Source organism: Haemorhous mexicanus, chromosome 1 (genome assembly GCF_027477595.1).
Source record: "Haemorhous mexicanus isolate bHaeMex1 chromosome 1, bHaeMex1.pri, whole genome shotgun sequence".
In the NCBI taxonomy this organism is placed as follows: domain Eukaryota; kingdom Metazoa; phylum Chordata; class Aves; order Passeriformes; family Fringillidae; genus Haemorhous; species Haemorhous mexicanus.
Window position 1 is genome coordinate 28318118 of NC_082341.1, and position 27976 is coordinate 28346093.

A 27976-nucleotide genomic window follows, 5' to 3' on the forward strand; every position below is an offset into this window, starting at 1 on the left:
CAGCAGCTCTGCCCTGTCTGCCCCACAGCTCTGCCCAGCAAACAGAGGCAAGCTCATTCTATTACAGCTCCTACTAAAAACAGTGAAAGCTGCATATTCCCTCCACTTGTGGTACAGCATGAAAACAAAACTAAAATACCCACAAAGCAACCAAAGGACAACCCAGCCCCCTTTCCCCAGCCCCAAACATCCCACATCCAAATCCAGCAGGGTATTGAAATGCTCTCTGAATTTGTGTAAGTGTTCTTAGTAGGAATCAATCCCAAAATATACATAGACTATCCTCCTCCCTTTTGTCAGTCAAATACAATGCTTTGGTAATCTAACTCCTGGCTTTAACTCATATATACATACACGTGAATTGTACATATGCCACCTTTTTTCCCCCCATTCTTTTTTTCATTTTTCGGTTTTGTTTTTTTTTTTCATTTCTCTTTTTGTTACCCTTTGAAGCAAGCCATTCTAGGCACTGGGGACAGACCATCCTCTCCTCTCCCAAAAGAATAACCTTTCTGCAGGGGCCTCTCCAATCCAAATGGTTAGGAATCCAATACACAACAATCTTGCAGAAATCAGCTGCCAGATTTATTATTCTACCTGAAAACCCCCAAACAAAACAAAACAAAAAAAATCCCCAACCCCAAACAAACAAAAAAGTGGAATAAAAATAGACTTTAAATAAACCTCTTAGGTACATTTTTAAAAGGGTTAATAAGTTCAGTGAAAGACCTTTTTGTCTTCTGCTGAGAGATCATGTAATGTTGGTCTGACTGCTTGTTTTGTTCAGTGAGTCACTACCGTATACAGATATATATATATATTTTTTTTCTTCTTAAATATTACACATTCGATGCAACTTTAAAATCATTTTTTTTTCTTTTTTTCGTCCAACCCCCTTCCCAAATCCCCACATCCTGCCACAGGCAAGAGGCGCTCTGTGCTGACATTAAAGAACCAAAACCAATCCAAGGACTTTTCATCAAAGCATGTTTCATTTGAACCTTATTTCAATGGAAACCACATTTTTTTTAAACAATATTACTGAACATTTTCCCTTTCCTTTTTGCTAGTTCTGCAATTTTAGACTTTTTTTTCTCAGTTGATCACCAAGTATTTAAGTGCCATTGAGACCTATGAATGACAGAATTAGGTGGGATATTAAGGCATATATCATAAAATATGTTGTCTCATGGATCTGGGTAAATTAAATACCTGCCCAAATGCTTTTTATGCACCTGTGGTTTCAGTGACCCCTACTTCTTTACTTTTGATTAAATGTGTATTAAAATATTCATAACTTAAGTAGCGTCTTAACTGACAAAGGATGGAAGATTAACCCACCACCTTGGACAGACTTTAAAAACCATCCATTATGATGAAAGTTATTCTTGTCTTTTTATGGTTATGTTTTTATTTTTCTCCCACTTCTTGACAATCTAGGAAAATGAGGTACTTCTTATAACAACTATTTAAATTTCACTGGGCAAAAAATTAAATCCAATTCTTAGCTCCCTCTCCACCCCTTTAACCTATGAATTATTGTATTTCAAAAAAGGTGCTCATAAATATTTTAAACTTTTGGAGGTTTGCCGCTTTTTGTTTTTGTTTTACATACAGAATAGCACGTGTGGTTTGTGTCCAAGGTAACCCCTCTCAAAAAACAAAACACTTTGAAAAAAATAACAAAACAACCAAAAAAAACCCTCAAAATTTAAATTGTCTTCCGAGCATATCCGATCACATTTACATTTAGTGTCCAAAACAAGTTGATTGGTAACACCAGTGCCAGCACTACAACGTCATACAGCAACTTCATGGTATTCTTTGACAGTTCATCGCTGTTCCACCGAAAATTACAAAAGGTTCTGCAGAGCTTTCCTTAGCAAGCTGAAGCTTACTAGTCATTTGTGGATGCGCGTAAAAGCTGCTTATAGCACAGCTATGGCGTAAGCTATTTCCTAAGCAATAAATGGTTCAAGTCATCTATTTTGTCCTGAAATGCTACCTGTAGTTACAGCATTGCTTATAAATGGTCATAGTAAATTCAGCATCAAAGAGAATATTACAGAAAAAGACAGCAGCAGAAGCATTAGCATTATCTAGTATTTATATATGTTATCAACATAACACAGCAGTAAAAGGTTTAAATGCATATTAATGGGTACCGTGTCTAAAAATTACTAAAGTACCTATTTAGTGTATTGGATATTTTTCTCAAGGAGTGCTTGCTGTGTCTAAACAGCATAATTAGATATGTGACTTAGTACAGTTAATTCCTATTGATTAAATAACTTATTTATGTACCAAAGGAAATGGAAGGATACAAAATGTTTTCTCCCTCCTGATCATGATCCTGTATTTAATGCTGACATGATCATCAGAAAGCCTACTCCATGTATTACTACCCTCAAATGGATCTTGAAAAATCAACGCCATAGCATGGGCCATATATGTATAGCAATGTGGCACCAGATACAGCATGCAACTTGCAATCTGAAGTCAGGGATTTCACTGCTTGGTCACTGTACTTATGGCCAGTCTGTCATTAAATAGGATTTTTTTTAAAGTCATACACACAAAAAAAAAAAAAAAAGAAAAAAAAAGAAAGAAATTAAAAAAAAAAGAAAAAAATTTAGGAAAACTATCTGGTTGTTCATAGAGGCAAAGTACAAGTTCTGCCACTGTTAACTTCTAAATTAAATGCTGTGGTATATGCTTTGCTTCTCTTTTATTACTGCAGAAAGACAATTAGGATTAGCAAGAAACAAATGCCCTAGGCATGCTGTGCTGATATCATCATCAAGTGGTTATTTTGCACAATGAGAATTAACTGTACTACGGATACCCAGAGAAAATGTACAATATCTTATGCTGATATGAAACAAAACAGACATCATATAGCTTTTTTTGTACTTAAAACCTGTACGTTCCCTTCCCAAACTTAAGTAAAAAGCAAGCCCACCCTTTTCCTCCTTTTACACAGAATAACATTTAGGTTCCAACCCTCCCCTTTCAAATAAAGTGCGCTGTCCATGGCAGACCATAGGAGTAATGCAACAGGAAAAGCCCCTTTTTAGTGTACTATTTAAAAAACAAACTGAAGTCGATTCAGCTTTCCTCTGGGTCTTGGGAAAGAGGAGAAGCTTAAGGGAGGGGGAAGCACCCCTTCAGTGTCACTGTTGTTAATAGACATAGCCTTCGTTATAGGGGTGGGTGTTGCAGCAGCCTCCGTCCTGCATGTAGACCATGCTCTCGTCGAAGTGGGACAGAGGCACAGTGTCCTCCTCATTGATGTGGCGCTCCATGTCCGTCTTCAGCAAGGGGCGCTGGTTGTCGGGAAAAGCCATGGAGAAAAGCGCTTCAGGGTCACAAACAAACTTGTAGACGTATCTTTCTCCAGCCACCTTAGGACAACAGAAGGGGAAAAAAAGGTGCAGCATAAGGCCTCGGGTTTTGCAGCTCCAAGTTCAACAGTCTTGTGAAGAACTCACCTTTGTTACACAATTAATAACCTGACAGCAGAATTGGTAAGGTAACAACCTAGCAAAGACAAGTGGGACTGGGCAAAGCAGACTGTGCAGAATGCTCTTGATTTTGCCACTCATGACATACTGTTGGAAGATGAACTAAGTATTCTGCTTCTAAACATTTGTTTGCGATTGTTTCCTATACTTAACCACAAATGGAACTGATCTTATTGGAAAATGTAAACAAATTGTCACTACAGTGGCAAAATAAAATTACACACTCTGTGTGCGAAGTGGAAAAAAGAATCACATTGCACGACAGAGATCTGGATTTCACTTTACCCAGATTGATTCATGCTTACGTATAAAAGCACTTTAGTTATAGTGCCTGCTGATTGTACAGGGACAGCGTAAGCAAATACGTAGGCTAATATGTACTTAGCAATTGCTCATGCAAAGCTGGGACATTTGGATTTGCTTATGGAGGGGCAATTTGTCCAAAGATCCTAAAGTTTTCTCTTAATCAGAAACAACCTTAAATGTCTATGCTTCACTTTCCTAAAAGCTAGAGAATGATAAAAACAACACAGAAACAACACAAATTTCGGTTTGTTGCTTATTACAAGCAACAAACCGAAGTCAATATAATGTCTTCTCAAGTACCTTATTTAAAAAATTGTGCTTAAAAATATGCATTAGATTGCATGCTCACAATTTATTAAGACAATTTTAAAATAAAATCATATTGTCTGCTTCTTGCAACTCTAGCTTCCATAGCAATGAAGTGAGTTAGTGAAGATGGAAGAAGTGTTGCAAACTCAACCACTCTTTTCTTATGGGTGCAAAATAGTTTGAAGCACCTCCTTAAAGTTTCAGATTATTTATTCTACAAATAGAATTTGGTAGTGACTGTATCTACAGCAGAATTTTTAAAATCAAATTAATGTCAGCAAGTTTGATAGACTAGAGGTTGCATTCAGAAATTAGGCTTTTGCATTACCTGCTATCATTGTTGATTTTAAAAAAAAGGAGGGAAAATATGCATACAAACTTTGCCATAAAGAAACCTGCTTTGCATCTACAACGCCCACTAGGTTTTAACATACATGAGCTGGCCAGATAGAGTGATCCCAGGACAAACCCGAAACATTGCTACGTCAGAAAAATAAGCATACAAGCTAGCTTTCAAAACATGTGTTAAACCCATTCCTGTAGATAATAAAGTAGTAGTTTAGTATGTAGGAAGCTAGCTGTCCAAAGCACTTGTATGTTTTCCACGTTAAATGGATGCGTGGGTTGGGGCAGCATTATCAGCCTTCTGGTATTTCTATCCCCACCTTTTCAACTTGCTTCACTCTGCTACTTTTTTTTTGCCTCTGCTGCCTTTGAAGTGTGCTGGCAGCACAGCTGCCTATGCTGCTGAGCTGTAACCTGGAACAAGGAACTCCTCTGCCTGAAGCACCAGTCAGAGAAACCAAGCACTTCTGCTTCTCCCTGATCGGACCCAGTCTCAAATCCACTTTACAAAGACTCTGTGCACTGTTACAAGACACACAAAAATGAACGAGGCGCTGAACTACTGAAGAACTGTAAGCCAGCACTAGCCCAGATTGTTGTCCAAGTTGACTACTGGTAGTGAAAAAGGAGTGCACTACAACAATCGCAGAGTCTAAGAAAGAGAACTTCTCAGACTTCACAAAACCTACCACAAAAGTTGCCCAGTAACTTGAGCTGAGAGCACTGTTTGCATTCATGGAATTGGCATATGACAAGTTTAAACATGTTCATCCTCACTGGTCACAAGACCAATGTGAAAGGACATGGAATAAGTTTTGCAGTCCAAGGTGTTTATTATGATCTTTGATCACACCTGAAGCTTTGTAGATAAAGCAGACTGGCCTCTCCAATTGATTTTTTAGTCAATCTACATGGTACTACACAGTAAGATTTAAAAAATCAGCAAGCCACAGTAGGAGGATGGCTTGAATATTGTCAGCAAGACTAGCCCACAATATATAAATTATTGTTAAATATCTCTCCTAATTCAGTCTATTATAAATAATAAATTCCATTCAAAACCAGTATTACTACAACACCATTAGTAAAAATATGAAAGTACTTGGTATGTTAATAGGCATAATTATTCTCCCCTATCTTGCCCTTCTTAAATACCCAAGCACTGGGCAGCTAATTTAGATCTGCAACACATTAATCATACCGTACTCTACCATTTGCCTTTTCCAGCTGCCAGGAAGCTCTTTTGGATATTTTTGAATGTTACTTCTTTCCTTATAATCATGAAGTGCATTGTGTGAACTAAAGCCACAGATGTTTTTTACATAGAAAAAAAAATTCTTAATGCATATGCTACACCTAGTAGGTTCAAAAGCTTAGTGTTTGCCTAAACAGATGAAAAAAAACTACCTAAGCCATGCAATTACAAGAACTCCTTGTAAACTGACCTATGGATTAACATGCAAGACTCTGAAATGTAATACAAAATTAGCTACTCACCTTTTGCATGATTCCCTTTTCATAATAATAGCGAAGCGATCGGCTAAGTTTATCATAGTTCATAGCTGGCCTGTTTTTCTGAATCCCCCAGCGACGTGCCACCTGCCACAAAAATGGATTAGCAATGATTTGTTAAATGCATTTAACAAGCAGATCTTATCATCAGATACTTTATTTGGGGATGCAGGAGGGAAAACCCTGCAGGTGCAACAAATAGGAAAAGGTTGCTATGACCTGAATTTCCCATGTACTACTATGAATTTTAATTGGATGTACATCATCATTAAACTTGTAGCAGACTTATTGGACAATGTGGTGGAGGGTTGGGGATTTTCTTTGCTTTTTAATAAAGAAAACCAATGAAAAAAATAAAGCCATACAAAGAAATTATGGACAAAAACATTTAGCAAGTTCTACCAGAAAACTTTTACAAAACCTTTCTTCAGTTTGATACTATGGATAATTGTACCAAGCCTATCTTTACCTTGCTGTCAGAAAAAAAAGTAAGTTATTTTAAACACTCATGCATACACACTTCACATACTAATACAGACTGTATTTGGAATGACAGCAATGTTGTGATTATTAGGAGATACAAGTCAAAAGACAACTCTCAGTCTTAATCATTACTTTATCAAAAAAAATTAATTATCTGAGGAGGCAGAATAATTGTTTGGAAGAACTATATGGTGGTATGAAGAATGGAACAGAAATTTCATAGTTTCAGCTCTCTAATTTCCCTTAAAAATAACAATAAAAAGTGAATTGCAAGTAACTCATGAAACTATTCCATAGAGAACAATATGCCTTCTGCTCTGACTAATGTTTTCTACTTGACTTTATGCTTCCTGTTTTATTGCTAAAGATAGTTTTGGACAAAGCGACCCTTTGTTAACTTCTTATTCCTGGCCTGAAATTTAATCGGCTATTGGTGACATTTCAATTACTGCCTGTAAAAATGACTGTAATATCACCTGAGGGAAAAAAAGGCAGAGCTGATGAACTCTTTAAAGCACATTTTATAAAAATGATTGAGAGGTGCATATGCATACAGCTCTGGAAAAAGGACAGAGTAGCCAAGCAGCTTCTCTGCAGACTGCTCTGCAAAACTTCCCATAGGTGTCTGGAGCTTTTTGATGCAAGCCATGACAACATGCAGCACTAAGAAAAATCTATGATTTTGGTGTCCACCTGGACTATAATTTCTAAAATTTCTTTTGAAAGCATTATTTCCTTTCAGTGTTGCAGCTTTTCAGGGTTATGTAAATTATCACAGCTCTGCTAACTTCAGCTACATTTTAGCTGTACTGAAACACACCTGCAATTACGTACATTTATTCCAGCTGCAGATTTGGCCCAGATGTCTAACTTTGATTCACCTATTCATTTTTGTAACACATGACCACATCACTCCTTTTTTATCCCTTCCAAAGTTTTATTCTGCATTAATCGGAGTCCTAAAAGTCCCCAATATAACGGGCTTGCAAAATTAATAAATACACAGCAAAGATAAACAACAATTAGAGGTGAAGAATATGTTACATTGTGTGGTATTTCGAGACTCCTAAACAAGCAGTCAGGTCCAGTTCCCATCCCTGAACTGCACAGCATTTACCTAGTCCTGCTCTGTGGAAAGGATTCTACCCTTCTACCCTTATCTTCCTGCTGAAGGTTGCTGTCCCTCTGACAAGCCTGCATAAATGGACCTATGCCAAATTCTCAGGCTCCATAGTTCACAGTTACTTACTTCCTGAATGAACTATGGCACTCCAGGAGCTGATACATATTCATTTTTGTTGTCACTCTCTAGAGGGCATAAACCTCCAATAATGGAGGTTTGGATGGAAAGGTCATGTCACCGACATCCTAGCTTGCCACAGCAGAGCCAACAAGCTCTTTGATTTCCCTTCAATTTAATACTCGGCAACCAACAGGACTGTGTGACTTCCCATAGGCTATTCTTATTTTAATTGACTGTTTCTGTCAGATTCATGACATTCATATGAAAACAACATAAACTCCTTTGTACTTCTAGGAACACACAGAATAAGGCAAGCTTCAAGCCTCCTCCAGATTTAGGATGGAATGCTGCTCAAAAATGCAGAGCTACTTCTGCTTAGCCAAACATGCAGATGATCTGTTTAAGTTAAATTAGAATAGCCAATTCTTCAGGGAATTACACAATAAGGAAAACTTAGGGGGTTGTTACTTTCCTTTCCTTAGCTAATAAAATCTATAAAGTTTTTGCACCATCTGCTGGAAACCATTTCTCAATAAAATGCTTCAGTCTTAAAAAAAATTGGGCATACCTCAAAGACAAGACAAAACTAAGAGAGTAAAAAATATGAGACTAGGGTAGAGGGGAAAAATCATGTGCATCATTCACCAAAACTAAACAAAAGACTTTCCAAAGATTTTGCTCTGTTCTTGGACAGGTTACACAACTCAGGAATCCATGTAGCCTGCTAAGGCTGCAGGCTTGCCAGCAAAGTTTCAGTATCATATTGACTAAGACTGTTCTGAGTTCAAATCCTCAGATACACAATGCCAGGATCTGCCGTGGTGACTATCACTAGAGCAGGGCATGCTCAGACAAACGAGAGCCAGCACTGGGGTCCTTGCAGCAACCTGCTCCTCAGCCAGACCACGTCGGGGAGGAAAGGGACATCAGTCCTGACACCATCCCCACCTGCTCCAGCTTCTCCACAGAGCAGTTAGCAGACAATGTAAGTAACATGCAAGAAAGCTTTCAGACTGCTAATGCCAGTAGATGGATGGCAAACAGCAGAATGGAGAAGCAGCCACAGCTGGTGGAACGCAGAAGCAACCATACACCCTCGAGCCTTCCCACTCAGCTCTAACTCAGAAGGGATCCTGTCAGAAAATTTGCTGTAGCCCTCTCTATTAGAAAACCCTATTTAAGGGGCAAGAAAAGTAAAGCAGAATGATACTGCCTTTTGACAACCCTAATTCAATCCTCCACTTGAATTTTGCAACAAAATTCACATACACCTGATCTTCCAACAATTTCCAAGACAGTTTAGAATGCAGGCCAGGTTACATGACATTACCTAGTCCAAAACAGTTTACATAATAAAACATTCAATTTATTCCTGTTTATCACACAAGTGAACTAAGACACACTTCAGCAAATGTTCATGAATATAAGTAATTTTTTCTACCCCATGGTTCAGAAGAACCATGCATGTGCAGGAGCGTCTGCAAGCCTAGGATCTAAGCCTGTACTAAACAATCTAATGATTCAATCTAATGAATCTAATATTTGGTGTTGAAAGACTAGTAAGGGACAAGTTTTCAAAGGATTTTGGGATACAGTTAGATCCATAAAGTGATTCTGAAAAATGCAGACCCCACAATTAATGCGAACTATTTACTAACTCTAGTACTTGCAACACTTTTATTATTTTGTGGGACTAGGAGTCAAATCTATGCTTAGCTAACTGAAGCACTTCCCTTGCCAGTCCTTTCTATCACCCTTATAAAGCACTACTGAAGCAAAATACTGAAGGAAAACAGGGCCTAAGTCCAAAGGAGCACAGTTACGTTTGCAGGACGGGGCAGTGGATGGATGTGAGGGCATTCTGTCTGTCTAACTCACCTCCTCTGGCTCAATCAGCTTGAACTCCATGCCTCGGCCAGTCCACGCTATGAAGTGAGAGTTTGATGGGTCGTCAAGAAGAGCTACCAGGAACTGCCAGAGCTGAAGCGAGCCTCGCCGTTGATACGTGGGTCCTTCGCGGTACATGCCTGGCTCCTGCTTGACATCTCCTGCACACAACAGCAGCAACGTTAGAGGAGCAATGCCCTGGAACACCATCACTCAGTTTGTCAGACTAGTTGGCAAGGCAATCATTAAGGGTAACAAAACAAAGGGAAGAATCAGACACTGTCAAATGCAACACTCCCCTGTTTGCTGGGGACTTACAATAACATATTAATAAAAAAGCAAAAAAGCAAAAAAAGCATTTGAATTCATTCGTGATTTATGAAAGTCTCACTAAGTCTCTCCCCATATAGGTTTGACAAACGCAAATCTCTTGCAAACCATTTTGTAATATCTCCTCTTTGAAAGCACATAAACTGTTTTTGAAGCAGCTCTGAAATGTGAAGAACTGTGTTTGTGTACTGTACTCTGCATGGGCCCCAGTTTTGGGCTTCATAAAGGTGCAAAACCCTATTGAGTGAAACTTCTCTTGCATGCAAATGCTTCTAAGGAAATTTTGACAAAGTATTTGACTTGGACTTAAACAGCATGTGCTTTTTGTATAGGCATGTAAATCCTGAAGATACACAAGTTCCTCTGTGGCATATTGGACTTGCATATGAGCAAAATTGCTTTCACTCATATCTACATATTAAATTAGTATTCCCTCTGAAAAGCAGTAAGTTAATTTTTCTAAAATTTTAAGTCTAGAAAAACATTTTAAAAAATATCAATAACATTAAACTAGCTGTCCCACAAATTGCCAATGAGAAAACCACCCCGTTATATCCATACTGTCTTGTTGTTTTTTAAATCATATATATACTGAACAACTCATGCAAACAGTAACAGCTGAAAGGTCTGATGCTGAAGCAGACAGTATTTTTTTCTCCACACAATAACTGCAATCCTAGATAAACTGGTAAATTCCTCATTTCAACCATCAGAACAGCAAAAGCCTACAATAAAAAGTGTGATCTGTTTAATAAGGAAAGTCAGGAATTTAAATTCAACCACAACATTAGGATGCTCTGACAGCCATTATGGAAGGGCTCTGCACAGTGAAAGGCAGAATAATGATATTAAAAATGGAGCACTTCCTTTTGTAATCAGGAAAGAAAATTGACTCAATAGCTGTGGAAAACAAATAAATCAACACAAGGCTTTTTGGTTTATGTGAGGTTCAAGTTCCAGTCCTGAAAGTCCTTCTTTTTCAAGGACAGGGTTTTTTTCTTGTAATGATAGCTGTGCAATGTGCTAGCAAGCACAGTATTACACAGGATCAAATTCTTTCCTTGTGCTGTTCTTTGATTTCAAATGAAGCAGCTGAGAATCTACTACTGAAATATCAAGACTAGTCCTGGGCTTATCCAACTTTTGCTTTACTGGCTAGAATATGATGACACATCTACTATTTTTCCCTCAAAACATCATGCTGCAAGCATAAACGCACCTATTTGCATCATGACTTCAATCTTCTAGAGTACAAGGTGTTCTCTCAATGGGCAGTCATAGAAACTAGCAGCAGACTGCTTGCTTTGCAGGCACAAAAATATTTCTTAACATTCAATTCTTTTACTGTACTTGTATTTCTTTTTTATTTTCACTCCCTTTCCTGTATAATACCCAAATTAACCAAAAGTTTTTTTAAGGAAGACATAGACAAATGCTACTGTTAACAAATTTAAACTTCTTGTAGTACAGGGTCTGATCCCATTCCCATAAATATACATAGAAATCTGACACTGGTGCTCAGATCAGATCCACAATCATGTTTGGGGAACAAAAAAATACCTGACACGATGTGCTTTAAAAAAAATGTTAAAAAAACCCCAAACAAACTTACATTACAAATCCAGGGTATAAAGTGGACTTTCAATAAAAGACTCTTTTTGTGACTGTGTCAGTGCAGTGACAATGCAATACTGGATTGAGCAGTCTTCAGTTAGGTCTAATATTGTCTAAAACTCTTTTATCTATTTCCTACCAACATAAAAATACATGTGATACTCTGAAGAATGCGCAATTCTCTGGGTTACTTTCATTCCAGAGTCTCCAGATTTTCAGCAAATACAACAAATGCTGCTAAACACTCAATAGTTTTGTAATCCATAAGTGAGTCTCAGGACAAAACAAACAAAATAAAGTAGGAAAAAACCACCAATTGTACAGCCCTACTTTTAGCTGTGGTTAAAGATTTGTTCACAAGTTTATCAGGAAATATCTAATCTTTCCTGCTGAAATAAATAAAGCCAGACATACACACACTAACACAAAAGCTACACTAACAACACTACACTAGCATGCATCCACTAACATAATGCCATTCTAGCAAATTTAAGTAATTGGTCTCTAAATTACTTCCCAAAGTTGCAGACTAACAGAGTCACTGGCAAGAAATACGGTGTCCATCTACTTTGCTTCTAATGAAATAAATCTGAAATCAACTGAGTTACACCAGGAAACTGATTTTACGTCAGAGTAACTGAGGATAATTTGGACCATTCATTTTAATTGACCTCAGAATTCCTCTTTAAAAAAATCTGCTGTAATTGGTAGTGTTGTGAACAGGGCATTGATTTTTAATCAATCCCACTGAAAAATAAACCACTAGTACATTCAACCTAGTGCAAATTCATTGGCATAAACACAAAAAATGCCCTATGTACTCACTTCCCACTATTCATTACTTTGTAGACAGCAAGACAAGAGGCTTAATCCTCAGTAAAACCAAAGCTGCTCTTTTCTCCACTGTTTTGTTAATTATAAGTACAGCTTTCATTACATCTCAAACACCACGTAGTATGTGATCATCAGTGGAATGGAAATCCTCTTATTACTTCTCAACAGTACAGAACCGAGCTCCTCTGCCACGAGCCTGGACGCAGCACCTTTAGCTGGCAAAAGTCAAATGACATCCTATTGAAGAGGAGACTTGGGTTTCAAGAGACAAAGGTCAGCTTTGGTTGGGTGCACCACAAACGGTGTGTTAAGGAATCCTAAATTGGAACGTTACTGGGCTTTTTTGATCAGCTACAGAGAAAAGTCCCTCATCTCTTTTTCATCTCCCTACACAGGAAAAAGAGATGTGTCATACATACCGTCAAATTTCTCTGGAACAACGCAAGTGTCATCATAAAACTGCCTAGGTCCCTTTTCATACATACAGCCTGTAAGGTAAAAAGAGAGAAGTGTTTATATAAAAGATGCATGAAGAAAAAAAGAGATCACAGGCTTAATGCCAGAGGGAACACTAAGTTATACAGGAATCAGATTAATATCCCACATCCTTTAGACACCGCCCAATCCCAACATTTTGGCCTAAGTACAAGGGTGTTTAATTAACATATGCATTCCCAAAAGACTGTTAATCTCCACCTGCTAAAATGAAAAAGCACCCATATTTCTCTACGATTTATTACAAAATGTTTGCTCATTTCCTGCTTGAACTAGCATGGCTTTGACATTTAACCATTAGTTCCTGCAGATCATCTCCCTGCAAGACTAAAGAAGAATACCACTCAGTATTTTCTACTCACACCCACACAGGTCACCCTCACACACTGCTCTTGATGTAACTTCCAATTAAGATAATTTTGTAAAATTTTATTTTACAGTGTCATTAAAAGACACTGTCTACAACCCAGCAGCCTTTCTAGCACACCATTCTGTACATATTCCTGATATTTCCTATTATGCTCATGTTCTGCTTAACCAGAACTGTGTTGCATGTTGGTATCAGTTTCACCAGTGCAACTGAGTGAGACAAAACATCTCCTCCTCTCCCGCCACCCTCTGACCCTCCTTTTGACTGCCTAAGCATTGCAGAAGGTTTTTTGCCTTAAGGTTAACAATGCTCAGTTGGGCTGGTTTCCCACTGTGAAGCTGAGGAGGGGGCCCACCTCAAAATCCTTTTTTCCAATATATTGTTTCCCTGTTCCACAGACCTGGTCTACATTCATGAATTTAAAAAACATTTTGTTTAATGTGCCCAGATAACCAAACAATTCAAACTGCTTTGTGACTGCCCTGTCCTGCCCGTTATTTACTGCTCTATCTTTGTGCCATAAAGTTATCTATTAACTTTGTTCCATATCTTTACTGAAAATATTGAATAGCAACACTCCTGATATCAATTCCTACAGAACTATAATCCATTCAGAGATGATTGCCTGGTGACAGTCTCTTTTAGATCTGTCAGGTGGCCAGGTCTTAATGTATTTAATGTGTACTTTATTGATATTGCTTTGTGCTAACTTCTTAATCAGAATGTAACACAGAGGCAAATTGAATGCCATAAAAAGTCAAACTATACGATACAAGCATCTTTATCAATCAAACTTTTATTTTCAGCAAAGAACAGAATCAGATTTGACATGACCTTTATTCTGTAAAATTATGTTGATTGATTTCCGAATACAGAAAACAAATATTTAGCTAACATCACTGGTTTTTGACGTCATTCATGAAAATTCTGCCACCTCCAAATCCTTCCAAGACCATAACATGGATAAGATGGCTTTTCCCCTATCTGTGCTATGATTAAAACTCAAAATCTTTTGCCCTTATCCCTGCAGTTTGTTTATATCTCTCCTGATGTCTCTCACCTCCCTTATCAAGCTTCTATACTACATATAATTCCATATAACAAAACTTAGAAATTTCCATCTCCTGTTTTACCTTCCTTTTTAAACACTATATTTTTTTTCCTCTGTCTTTATTTCAACCCAGAAGAAGATAGGATTTTAGTCAGATGTGTTACCTTTTTGCTTCTATCTTTACACTAGCAAATGAAGTCTTCCTGGAAGACTTTGATTCATACCTCTATCTAGATTCTCATCAATCTCAAAACCAGATTTCCCATGTTCCTGAAATTTGCCCACTGGAAGAAAAATAAACCCTAAACAAACAAGCAGAAAATAATATATTGCTAAGACAGATAAACTAAGACAGGACAGTGGAGGCTATAACCTCTCTTTCACAGTCATCTTAGTTCTGTTGGACTTCTTATTTCTAGTACATATGAAGTGCTGTCACTCAGAATTATTAATTTTGACATTTATGTAACTCTGTCCTACTGAAATCATTGGGAATTTTGGTACATCTCAATTTGGGCATAAAATGCATCAAAACATTGCAAAAATAATAACAAAAGGAAAAACCCAAACCCTTCACTGAATTTAAGAATCCGTAAGAAACGGATTGCTTAACACAGTTAACTGAGCCTGTCATGCTAACAGCCTGGAGAATATCACTTGAGCAGAATAGGTGAAACAGACAAGTTTTTAAGTGTGTCTTCCTTTCAACTGCTAGAGGCCTTGAAAAGCAGAATGAGTTAAGTTCATAATAGAATTGCTTCTACCCTGATCAACCCATGGCACTAAAAGAAACTACAAAAAATTCAGTGTATCAGAAACTCAACACTGAAAAGGGAAAGAAGAATGATCCAAGTCTTCCCAGGACCAGAATTAAACCAGTGAGCCCCAGATACCCCCAGGCTTTTAAATTTTTTGACATTTCTCTCATGCAAAAGTGATACATAATAGAAAACTTAACTTCTGTTCTGTTTGGGTGAGCCAGGAAGCCTTCTTGCCTCATGTAAATGGAATGGCAGCTAGGCACTTCTGAAAAGAGAAGATGACAATGCAAGTCAAAAGACTGTCTGGAATTAAAAGTGTGCAGGTTATCAATGAGACAAGCTGCAAGCAGAACAGCAACAGAAAAGGATGCAGCTTATAGTGAGAGGGAACCTGTCAACACATAGCATTTCATAGCAGCACACACCACACATGGCCAAAGTGAAAGTCATGATGTGAGGCTCACAGATCCTACCTACTTGAACTCCAAACCTCTTGTAATCGACTTTGCTAAAAGCTGACTCCCATGGCAATTACACTTTAGACCATTCACCAAAAAACCCGCACCAGTGACCATGAATATTTTAATCCCTGTGCTTGTATATCTATCCTCGTAGCTAATTCAACCCAAAGTTTTTAATCAATTGTGCTGAAAGGACTGCCAGTCACACTGGAGACTTATAAAGGCTACATTTACACAAGGAATGTCAAAGTGAATTTAGAGTAGGGTAATGCTTTTTAGACTCTGGTTAAGGACTTGAAGGGTTAATGAAATTTTCTGCATTTGCTAAGCATTTTATCTAAAAATTTAGGTCTATCTCTATCACTCTCCACTTGTATGTGTTTAAAACAAAAATTAAACTTTTCCAAAAAAAAAATACTGTGGATATTCTAAATAATACTGATATTTATTTGCTATTCTCCACCTCTACTCAAATCTGCAAGAGGAATGATAAAAATGAAATAGAGCTAATGAGAAACATATTTTTTAAATGTCTCTCTTTTTCTTCCCTGTGTCTTGCACTGTCCCCAAGTAGTCACATCCTGTGCACAGGGACTTGCAAACAGAAACACACCGTAAATGTTTGCCCTTCTAGACCATGTTTAACCTACTTCTTGGATATCAAAAGTCTTGCTCAACAAAGTCTATTTGATCTTGTGATGAACTCCTACCCTAAGCTATGCAATCTGTTACCAGCAACTTGTAACTCTTTAAGAGATGCAAACAGAGGTCGAAAGAGCAGACATTATTTTTCCAACACCGCCTACAGACTCTTTCAGACTGTGATTCCAAATTTCACTGTTCACTGACTAGTGATGAGTATCAAAGATTTGGCAGGATAAGAAAATGAGGTTTTACACTGACTTCACAAACAAGTGAAACACAGGGCAGTAATAATAATAAGTTTCCTCTAACAGTCCATGGTCCCTCTTGCACATCTGTACCAAACTCTTCATGACCTCCTCCCTCGATAAAACACTGGGTGCCTGCCTCCTCAGGCCTAGAGAATCTCTAATGTCTCAGGCAGCTATTCTGAGCAGCCACAGGAATCGGTGACTCAGTGATCACCCCAGTCAAGTATAGCTCTGCAGACTGGAAGTCAAGGCTACAAGCGGTGCTTCACCTGCAAGGAATCATTCATGTTAGCAAGTAGATTGAATTCTAAGGAGAATGGAAAAATCTACGTAAAAAAGAGGAAGCTGTAGAACTGAAACAGATGCTATTTTCTATTTTAGGTAAAGCTTCTCCAGTATTGGCAGCAAAGCCCTTTTTGACTCATGAACTCCATTCCTGCAAAGTGATAGAGCAGAGTATACTGAATAAAGGATTATGCATGCATCCACAAAGTTGTCTTCCTAGCCAAGTTGGGGTTTCATCTCCCATGCTCCTAAGTCAATTATAATTAACATCTGGAGTCTCTTTAAGGCAAGCATTGTTTGTACCAACATTACTTAATCTTCTGGTTAGCTTGTGCTTAAACAGTCCACAGAGGACCAAAAAAATACAGCACCGAAGAGTTTATTTCTCGTAAAGTAACTAGAGTCTTGTTATCCTAAAGTGCTATCAGTTAATTTATGACTATCAGAGTGGGTCAGACTCTAATCAAATTGTAGAAACATTTCCAAAGTGATTATTCAATCAAATGACTAACATGGTTAATTAGGAGCCATAAACATTGCTCTGAAGTTCATCAAAGTAATGACTTGCCCAGAAAAATTACTGCTAATTAAATTGCCTGCTGCTTTCATTTCTACCTTATCTAATAAAAAGTCCAACCAATGAAATTTAGTATTGCAGTTTTAAATTGTACTAAATGCTTGACTAAGACCCAGAAGTATTTTTACATGCTAAGCGGAGCTACTTCAAAAGAAAACATTTTAGTGTAGAAATTGCAGAGCAATTATATGTTTCCTTCTTCTTAAACCATTGTTTCAAGACAACAAATAAGACAGAAGCAGGCATGAAATACTTCCATGGCAAGATCCAAGAGATGACTGATTTATCATCTTTTTACAAGTTTTGGTCTTTGAAGAAAAATCTGCCTGGATTTAGACACACAACAAGCTTATTTCAGACTGTTAATGAAGTAATTCACATTGTAAGGTTACATCAGCTCAAAAACAGCAGAGCCCCTTTAAAAAAACAAAACAAAACAAAAAACTAGCTAAAAATATGGAAATGTTAAAAAAATTACTTAGCTTTTATTATTCTTTAGGAATACTTAGGGGTCATTCTTAATTGCTCTTCTTATTAACAGAAATAGAGCAGTCATCTTAAAACAATGAATATGGTCTTATATCCTAGACCATGAAACCATTCTTTTCCCAGTAGGTGCTGCTTTAAAAAGTACACATAATCTAAACACCAAAAATGCCTTCTCATCCAGGACCATCACAGAGAAAAATAATAGAAATAAGCTCTGCTATGCCTCCATCAAAATACATTCAAGCAGAAAAAGCCCAAACAGACTTTCTCAGGACAAGAAAAATCTGCTGTTGAACTTAGCAGGCACAGATTCTAAGTTTCATTATCAAGTAAGACACTTGAGTGGTCCCTTGGTAAGGTAGTTCATATTAATTATCATGTCAGAATTAAAGGGGTTAGGTTGTCTCAACCCTGTATAACTCAGAGCTGGTAAAGAATCCTGAAATCCTCTTTTCTGATTGTTTTTCAGAGATAAGGATGAGATTTTGTTCCCACAATCCCACCCTGCACAGAAAAAAACAGAATTTCAGCCTGTGTCCCTAGTCAGAACAGACACAGGGAAGATGGAGCTTCTGCAGGCAAAGGGATGAAATGACAAGATTGTATCCTATGGGATGCAGTGACTGCCTGTCTTCTTCTGAATGAAGCAGAGCAAAGCAGGAACTGGAAACCTAAACCAGGATTTATTCTTCAGCTGTTCCTGTTTCTGGCTTTACACAGCCTCCCTAACGGAAGGGCAGGCTCTTACACTCTAACTCTGAATTACTTTTCAGCTCACTTTATCAGCATCAGCTGAAGATCTGGAGGCCCAGGGCACACCCCGTGTGCTGGTGACAAAGCACAGTGCCATACAGAGGCGCTGCGTTGCGCGCGTGCACGTGCAGAGGGAGAGACGTGGAGATGGAGCCTTAGAAGGCACAGGCCACCTGAAACAGGGTGGGAGAAGAAGGGAACGGCCTGCCTGGCCTCACCCTCACTGTGGCAGCTCAGGTGAAAACTGTGCTGCACTGGCAGGCAGTTGCCTTAGTCAGGGAGCCTGTTAACAAGTCATTCAAATTCACCAAACACTCAACTTACAGCGAAACGTGCCTACGTCCCTAAAGATTTAAAACAAAGTGATAATAAGACTGCAACCTTCTTACTGTTTTCCTGCCCACTTTTCCACTTACACTTTATTATCAAGTAAGTCATACTACAAGCAGATTCCATAAGTAACTGTTTCAAAAACAACCTGGTCCCCAAAACTTTGAAGGAACTTCACTGGAAACCCTGTAATTTTGCTTATACCATGTCCTTCTAAATTGTCCTTTATGTCTGGAAAGTAATTATGTGTATTTTAGCCCTTATTTCATTAATCCAGAGTTTGTGTGTCTATACAGATAGACTCAAATGTGCCGCTTTGTCTTCCCGTAGACAAGAAATGCTGCACATGCAGATTCTCTCCCATTGTGCTACTGGGTACAGAAGGGCATGCACAAGTCCCCTGGGTAGCTGGGACAAACCTGGTGTCACTCCCATGTGCCAGCCTGACCCTTTGAACACACCAGCCATCCCTTTGGTGCCTTTCAGAGCTTCCCTTGCACTGTACAAGCTTCCCTTGCACTTCTCTGCTACATGAGCAGGTGGTTGTTGTACTGGGAGAGATTTTTATAAAGTGCAGAGACAAAAGTAGCCCTTTAAAAATAAAATGTTCAAACTAGAACACATCATACTTTTGGCATTAAACTTAAAACAACACAATATCCCTGCAAATAACTTTTCTGTTCATGGATTTCCAAGAGCAATGACAAGCTGTTTACAAAAGGAGCACTTCATCCACCACTGAAACACATTCAGCCTCCTGGTGGAAAGCAGCTGTGTACAACATCATTGAGAAGTTCTGACCAGCTCAAGGGTGAAGATAATAGTGAAATCACCAGAAAAAAGGATCTTTTTAGGTAAGAATGGCAGTTCTTCAAACAAGATCGCAACAAATCGCTCAGGTAGCATCAGGAGTCACTAAGAAAAAGGCATGATTTGTGTTTTGCAGGGAGAAGTAATAAAGTATTATTTTGGATTTTTAAACCTGCAGAACACATTTAGATTCAAACTCATATCTCCCCCAAATGAGATATTCAGGTAAAAATACTGGAACTAATTACAAGAATTATACAAGAATTGCTTGAGCAATTGACCCACCACTCAAATGCTGGTAGATCAAGTTTTAGTTTAACCAACCTTTAAAAGCTTTATCCCCTCACAAGCTATGTAATGAACAGAGTCCTACAAATTGGTAAAGTCCCAGCAATACAAAAGTCAGCATTGTTTATTTCAGTAGCAGATTCAGCATGAAAAAATGTAGGTGCACTGAAATTTCATGGGTGAAAACAAATAAAAATTCTCTAGAAATCAATTTAAATATTAAGCAATCTTTTCCTAAATCATTATGCAATTTAGAAACATTCAGAATGGGAGGTTTTATTCATTTTCTCTGTCACCAGCCTTTGTGCCAGCAATCTAGGAAAAAAACCCGAACTTACAAGAATGTGCACTCATAGATACACATACACTTCCTTCTAAAAATAGCTGATTAAAATTGTTAAAGTTTAATTTCTTACACCTCATTTCACAAAAACTTGTCAGAGAATTAGGTTTGGTCTCACCGGCTCATGTCTAAGTGGAAATATCACACAGATACAGAAAAAACCTTAAGCAAACATCTTCCTTTCCACAACTTTGGATTTTAGATCTATGACAACATCCAATGCATTTTGTGAGACCAGATGTCAACAGCCTGTCTAGGCTATGTGTAACTTTTTGTACAGCAGAACAGGAAAACAAAGGCTCATACATTCAGCTCTGAATTGAAATTCCACATGGAGCTGATCTTTTGAGCATACTTTAAAATCACGTATTTGCTTTTATTAACCTTAGTTACTGTAAAATGTGTCTTAAACTTTGCTCTCCTTTGAATTCAACAAAAGACAGCAGTACTTTCTCTCTTCCTCGCTCCTTTTGTTGGTAATCTTACTGCAAAAATGTCTGTGTTGCTTTTTCTCCCCCGCCCCATTCCCTGCCTGTAAAATCGAAGTTGGACAAACACTGCACGGCTGAAGTGACATATTTGAATGGAATTCAGACCAACCAGTTCCTGTTTATGTTTCTGATTTGAGAATGTAGCCTTCTCATTCACTATACATTAGAAACACACCAAGGCCATAAATGGTGTCAGGTTGCAGGCAGGCAGGGCCAAGCAGCATTAATCATTACTTTAAGGCAACTGGCAAAAGCAGCAGCTGAGGGAACACTACACCCTTCAGCTCTGCATAAATGGACATTCCAGGGTTTGGCGTGTGTGGGTTGGCTTTTTTTTTTTTTTCCCTTCAGCATCCATTTTATGAATGAAACTTCAGGCTGCACAGAGTCCATTCATATAAAAGCTATGCTCACAGGGCTCAGTCTCTCGGGATCAATTGGTCTTGAGCAAGGCTGATATGATTGGTTTAAGGCAGGCTTCAGCCTTCCATTACTGATTTAAAATGCAGCCTGTGTCCATTTGACCTGCCTTAATGCACAAAGAGTAAATCCAGACTGCGCTCTCAATCCTCAAATCAAATCATTAGCCAGTGCCACTTACTGTAACTGTAGATTTAGAGGATATTTATCCATTTCTTTGAAAAACAGGGACTGCAGGACAATTTTTCAGATCGTATTGTCTGCCTCGAAAACAAAAATACATATATGGTCTCCTGCCTATATACTCACATTAACTTGGTATTCAGGCTTTCCTTTGTTCACAAAGATAACATTGCAAAATGAAATCATTTCTAACTACAGATTTATTTCAGACAGAAATAGTGAATAGAGGAAATCAGCTAGATTGACAGCAAGTGAAAAGTTAAATTTCTGCCCTTCACAGCAATCTTCTGAAGTCCAGGTTTCCCAAGTTTCCCTGTCAGATGCTCTTATGTTCTGCCGCCATACAGTCCAACAGCAGATTTGTGTTTTAAAAGCAAGTACAAAGTCCAGTGCAGCTTAACTATTGAACAAATTTCATACTCATTCAATGAAGCAACACAGCAAAGACAAGTTCCCAAAAACACAGGGATGAAATATTTTAAACCACAGGGAACACTGCAAAACCAAAATTGAGGTGGGGAGAGTTCTTAAACTTCCTAACTCAAGAGCAAAACCCGGTCCCTTCTCCCCTCCTGCCTTTATGCCATCTGGATTTTCATTGAGAACAATTGTACTTTTGTGTATAAGAATTTCTTTAAGGCCATAAGGGGATGCAGTTTTGAGATGTGTGTGCTGAAGCACCATACCCAGGAAAAGGATGGAGTCAGTTCTGTTTCAAAAAGCATTTTATAAAAATGTGTTCAAAACAGCCTGATTAAAAAAAGGGGGGAAAAAAAGAAAAAAGGAAACTTGGAGAGAATTTGAGGAAAAGACTCAGCAGCTGGAAGACTTTTGAAGCAACAAAATCTCGAGTCACACTGACAGAGCACACACACAATCCATCTACAGTGATTTAGGGGTGGTACATTAATACCAATAAATTGTTTTTTATGAGATGTAGCTATGAGCAATGGAATGCAACCAATCAAAGAAAAAATTTAGTCTTATGATCAAGAAATATTTCTTAACTGTGAAGTCTATTTGTCTGTGAAATAATCTCCCAGGGGAAAAATAGAAGTAATAATACTTAGCAATCACACAGAACTTTAACTTTTCAGAGCACGGTACGAAAATTAGATAGAAAATATAATCAAAAACGGTAGTGGAAGCACCATGACTTGTGCCACTTGAAATGCTGCACTGGTCAATGCATTTAATGCAGCACTGGAGAATATCCTGGAAAAGGCAAACCAGCACTGCCTCCAATTGACTTTTTCTCTTGACATTAGCATCCCCAAATATCTAAAGTTTGCTTCAGAAGTACAGTAGAATAACAAACTGTTTAAAAAATGAATTTGGGGGGGGGGGAGGGGGGAAGGAATCAACCTGCAAATAAATATAACCTGAAGAAAATTTTTTTCCCCCCTTGAAATTTCTCTTCAACACTTTCTCTTACGCTATTCTGCAAACTCCCAAATTTAAGAATACATTGGCTGACGCCTAGGGAAGAAAGGGCTACTAGGAGTCTTCTTCCACCTTAATACACACAGATTTGCTTTCCAAAAAACACCTCATCAGGTATTTGAGAGGACTCTTGCATTTTATTCTGTTTCCGTCATTAGGTAAATACATTTACAACACGGAGGGCAGAATGCTACCAACATTCTATACCTGTAAGAACAAACTTAGGAGGCTAGTAAGTGTCATAATTAACAACTTCCTGCAGGAACTTTATACAAATCCTTTGCTGCAAATATGATACAGCCTTTTGTTCCATCACTCTTGTCTTGAGAGCACAGGTCAAAACTCTTTGTGGGAAGGAGAGCCATGCTGCAAACAGCTTAGTAGGTGGAGCCCCTGCTTCATTTGTTACAGGGGATGGAAGTTGTCTATGTTCTGAGGCAGAAGTGTTCAAGAAAAGATAATACTGCTGAATGGTCAACTTTAGGCACCAGTAAAGCCATTCCAGCTCCAACAAGGTCTTTTCAAAGTAGCCACATTGCTTCTGTCAGTTTTTTGGTATTATGTATTTTTATACTGCTTATACTGAGACCCTTATCTGACGTTCCCATAATTGTTCATCTAGAAACACAAAGAAAGTCCCCAGGAAATAGGATGTGAACATATGTAGTACATAATATCATTTTAAAAATCACCCAGTTCTAACTGGGTATCCAAAACAAAGAGGTTTATGCATCTGATTTTTCCCTCAGCCTCCACTCATTTCTCTAACCAGAGGGGCAGTTGTCCATCCATTCTCACTTGCCAACACAAGGTATTTGCTTGGCTTCAGGAATTAAATGGATGAGCAACTCAGAAAGAAAGACATGGAGGCTAATAATTCTGTCTGGAGAGTTCATTCTTTAAGTGATGTGACTAGTGTCTCGGAAGGGACAGGGACAGAATCCAAATTTTCTAAGATCCGTTCAAGCGTATTAATTGGAAGGCTACCCTGAAATGAAACTGTGAGAACAGCCCTGCTAATGCCTGTAACGCATTCAGGAAGTACTGAATCTATCTAAATTTCAACAGAAAAATTCCTGGCAATCAGTAAGTAGTGCAAACAACAGTTCCTCCTCTATTCATCTCCATTACCACTGTGTGACAAATTTCAGTTTCCAAAGACATGGTTATAAAAATTTCTCAACCAAAATAACTCTTTCAATTTTGCAAAATAACCAATTTCAATTGGGCAAAACCAGATATTGGGCAATTGGGCAAAAACAAATATAAGATTTAATAATTTAAGATGTTGGTTTAAAACTTAATTTTTATTGATACACACACAGCTAGAGTCATACCTTACTATATTTGCAAATACACTACATCATGTAAGAAGGGTTAAGACTGTGAAGGTCCTGCTCAAAAATATAAAGCACAGAAGAGACAAGCTATATCAAGTTTGGCTTTTTTGTTTAAATACCTGAATACATTACTGAATTCTAGAAGTGCTAACTGTACAGGAATACCCACTATTAGGCCTTGTAAACAAAGGTCTTGGGGAAGCCTTTTGGAGTATATTATTTAATTATGCAAAATCTCAAAGGTCTGTATGTCCCTGGCTGCACTTGTGTGACTGAAGTTGCTAGATTTACCATCAAGTACTAAATACATCTGTCAGAGATGGAGGGAGGGGGGGAATCCATGACAGAAAATGTCTGATTGAACCTATATGATACACTGTGACTTCTAGAAGCATGGATGGATAAGGAAGAGCCTCTACTCTGTTGACATTTTTCTTTTTCCATTATCTCAAACATCTCCATTATCTCTATTCTGCAGTAGAAATTGCATACCTGCAATTACAATTACAACTAATTGATCTGCCATTTCCCATGTCATAATTAATGTCATGTTTTAATAGAGTTGTAATCATTCTATAATAATGCTTTTCATTCATCAGCTTCCCACAAAGTATAAAAGAATAGTGCACAAAAGCAATGAACTTTTACGAGACCCTTTCAAAAACATCCCAAAAGGAACATCTCAGTGCATTACAATGAACTTTTTAAATATGTTTCTATATTCTTATCTGAGCTGCAGTAAAATGCAATGAAAAAAAAAGACTTTTTACTCTGGCATTCCTCTTTCCCTGAACATCCATAGGTGAAAAATGAAATCAATGATTCAGTGACAAATACATTATGTTTCCTAAGGGGTTATTTAATGTACTCTTAGCAAGGATGGAAAATGATGGTTTCTGGAGAACAGATGGTAACAAGACAAAATATCAACAGACCACAGTTGTTGACTGCAATTTATGGAGTGTACAGATGTGTCAACTTAAATGCAGTGATTCTGAGGCCAATAAAAGTACTTCCTGATACCAACAGATTAATTTTTCATGACCACTGGTTACACAGCTATTACATTTTTAAAAACTAATCATTCATCTACAAAGAAGCAACAATTTTGCTTGAAGATAATTATTATAAAGTGGAATGTTGTTCTTGCTGGCACAAAATAAATAGACATGACAGGACTGGATACAAGTTTGTACATCTTCATTTCAGAATAAAATTTCCTGCTTTCTTCCATACAGAATATTCCAAAGAAAGATGAATGTTAGCAGCCAATCCAGATTTAAAGTAACAGTAAGGAGATGAAATAAGGAGATCCTACTTTTGAGCCAAATAAGAAGCATATTTACAAAAGGGCCTTTTTTTGGCCTTTAATTTAGCAAGATGAATAACGGTGCTTGTGGAGGTTGTAAGGGACTGGCAGTGCCTGAAGCTGCAAACCCATTTATTATCCGCTGCCACATGAACTACACAGTCTCTCCCATATGCTCTAGGACCTGAGATACATAACTCCACAAAGCCACAGATCATAGAATCTTCATCAATGAATGGGTTGAGTTCTGGATCTGATCATTGTAATTCCATTTCACTTTCATCTTGCCTTATATTTCAGCCTGGAGAAATATTTCACCCCTGGTCCCCTCCCTGTTAAGGCTAACTCAAATTTTCCTAACGATTGTTTTTTTGCTTGTTAAGAATAAGAAAGAAAAAGCAGCTCTACTTTCCAAATTCCCCCATTCTAACATTGAGACCAACTCTACAACACGCACTTTACATTAATGAAACCACAAAATACCCCACCAAATAGACAGTGTTAAGTTAGCTACAGAAAGAAAATAAAAAAACTGTTCTACAGTATATCAAATTGCAAGATAGTCGTTCATGAGCTAAAATTTCAAAGGACCCTTCAACTCAGCTGTCATATAGCCTTTGGAAAATAAACAGCAAAAGTATCTAACCAGAGACTGAACCAGAAGGAAAGCCCTGGGAGTACAGCAGCATCAAGAAGAAGGGGGAGCCAGACTGAAGTCAGACAGAGCCATCCATTCCCCCTGCCCCAGTCAGCATGGATGTGTATGAAAGCAATGTACCCTCTTCCAGAAGCACAGCTGGGACACGCTGAAATCCCTCCCTTTCAAGTGTGGCATGCACAAAGCAGGGCCGAGGCAGACACTGAAGAGGAGCTGCAGAAATCACTTACACTAAAACTGAACAACATTTTGATTGCGTTATCTTGGCTCCATACCAATCAACTGTTTAACCCCACCTAGAGCATTCCTCATGTTTTAATCTCAGCTTCTTTTCATACCACCTTTCCAGCTTTCTTCTTTGTAGCTTTCTTCGCCTTGTAACTTGGTACTCATTACTAAATTTCTTTTTAACTTCTTAATTTTCTCATTCTTTTCCCAAGTATAAATATTACTTCCCAAGTATAAATATTACTTGAAATTTTGTCAAATATTTACAGTGTTATTCCCTTGATTTATTTTTCTATCCTTCCTATTGCTTATCTTTTCTATTTTGATCAGAAGCTACTGGGAGCAGACTCTGCCACCAGCTCCTTTCTTTTGTACTATCTGTAGAGCAATAAGGTTCCATTCCAGTTGCCCTATAAGCACAATCATAATAAACATTATTAATAGCAACAGTGTATTCTCTACATCAGCAACCTGGCATCTCAGATTATGTACCTCCACAAAACACAGCAGTATGCACAAACTGAGGAGCCGACACCAATTTGGCTGATTCTTCTCCCTCATCGGTTTTATAGCTGTATAAACCCCACTTCAGTGGAGTTACTCCTGATTTAAAGTAATGCAAGCAAGAGGAGAAAGAGTTCTCTATTTCTGGCACACAAATGGAAGAACTCATAAAATGGAGCACACAAATTCAGAGGTCAAAGATGAGACAGTACAGAACAAGTTCCCTCTTAACAAAGCAAATTTGCACTCATTACTTTCTTCCTCGACTTCTTTAATGTTTCTGGATAGAGATTTCTAGAAAATGAAGCCCTTTAAAGAGCAAGAAGTGGTGGCACGAGTCACACTGTATTATGTAGCAATCGTAATACTTTGTAAGCTGTCTCAGACATTATTTGTGAGATATAAGTGTCAAAAGAGCAAGTTTCAATTCATACGATCAAAACATCAAGAGCACTGGCTTGGAGTCAAATATTGTTTTGCTGTGCAGAGCTAAAGGAAAATCTCACCTACCTGAATCATATGCAAAATCCCTAGGTTCCTGTTTAATCATCAGAGGAGGGGGGAAATTTTGACTGGCTGTGCTGCCAACCATAGCGTTGTGTTCATAAACTGGATCGTGGTACTCCTGCTTAAAACCTTGAGGCGGGAAAGGGATGTTTGGTTCAGACATCTGGCGCTGATATATTGGACGTCCTTCCCTTGGCATTGCAGGCAAAGGTGGGAAAGAATTGCAAGGTTCAGAGAGCTGGCGGCGAAATCTAGAACACAAATTAGAGAGGTCATGTAAAGGACTCCAGCTATGTTCCATTTCCCAAAGATCTTCAGAAGTCATTATTAGTGGCTGTATTGCTTTCTCAATAACCAACATTTTGCTGACGATTATGCCAAGTGCTCCCATCAGGATCAGTCATTGTACAACAGCGGCAAGCAAAGAAACAAAAATCCCACCTATTAATACCAGCTCCAAGTCCTGTCCCCACCACATCCTCTTTGCTTTCAATATCTTCCCTCAACAGAAGAGGCAAACAGGAAATTCACCAGCTTCAAATCAGTAGAAAGACAGACATTCTACCACAGCGACATGAAGGAGGCGTAGTTAGAGTTCTC

At 38.1% G+C, this 27976-nt stretch overlaps 1 protein-coding gene across 5 annotated transcripts in view; it reads right to left on the reverse strand.

Annotated features, from left to right (window-relative positions):
• Positions 1 to 563: 563 nt before the first annotated feature.
• Positions 564 to 27976, reverse strand: part of ETV1 (ETS variant transcription factor 1) — a 67035-nt gene continuing 39622 nt past the window's right edge. For all 5 annotated transcript variants that reach the window (XM_059843993.1, XM_059844002.1, XM_059844012.1 and 2 more), the window contains 6 exons: positions 27380 to 27627; positions 15261 to 15329; positions 12807 to 12875; positions 9601 to 9770; positions 5982 to 6083; positions 564 to 3404 (listed from right to left, as the gene is read on the reverse strand). In XM_059843993.1, the coding sequence (XP_059699976.1) occupies positions 3183 to 3404; positions 5982 to 6083; positions 9601 to 9770; positions 12807 to 12875; positions 15261 to 15329; positions 27380 to 27627 (880 nt within the window). In that variant the 3' untranslated portion in view covers positions 564 to 3182. The remainder of the gene's footprint in view (positions 3405 to 5981; positions 6084 to 9600; positions 9771 to 12806; positions 12876 to 15260; positions 15330 to 27379; positions 27628 to 27976) is intronic.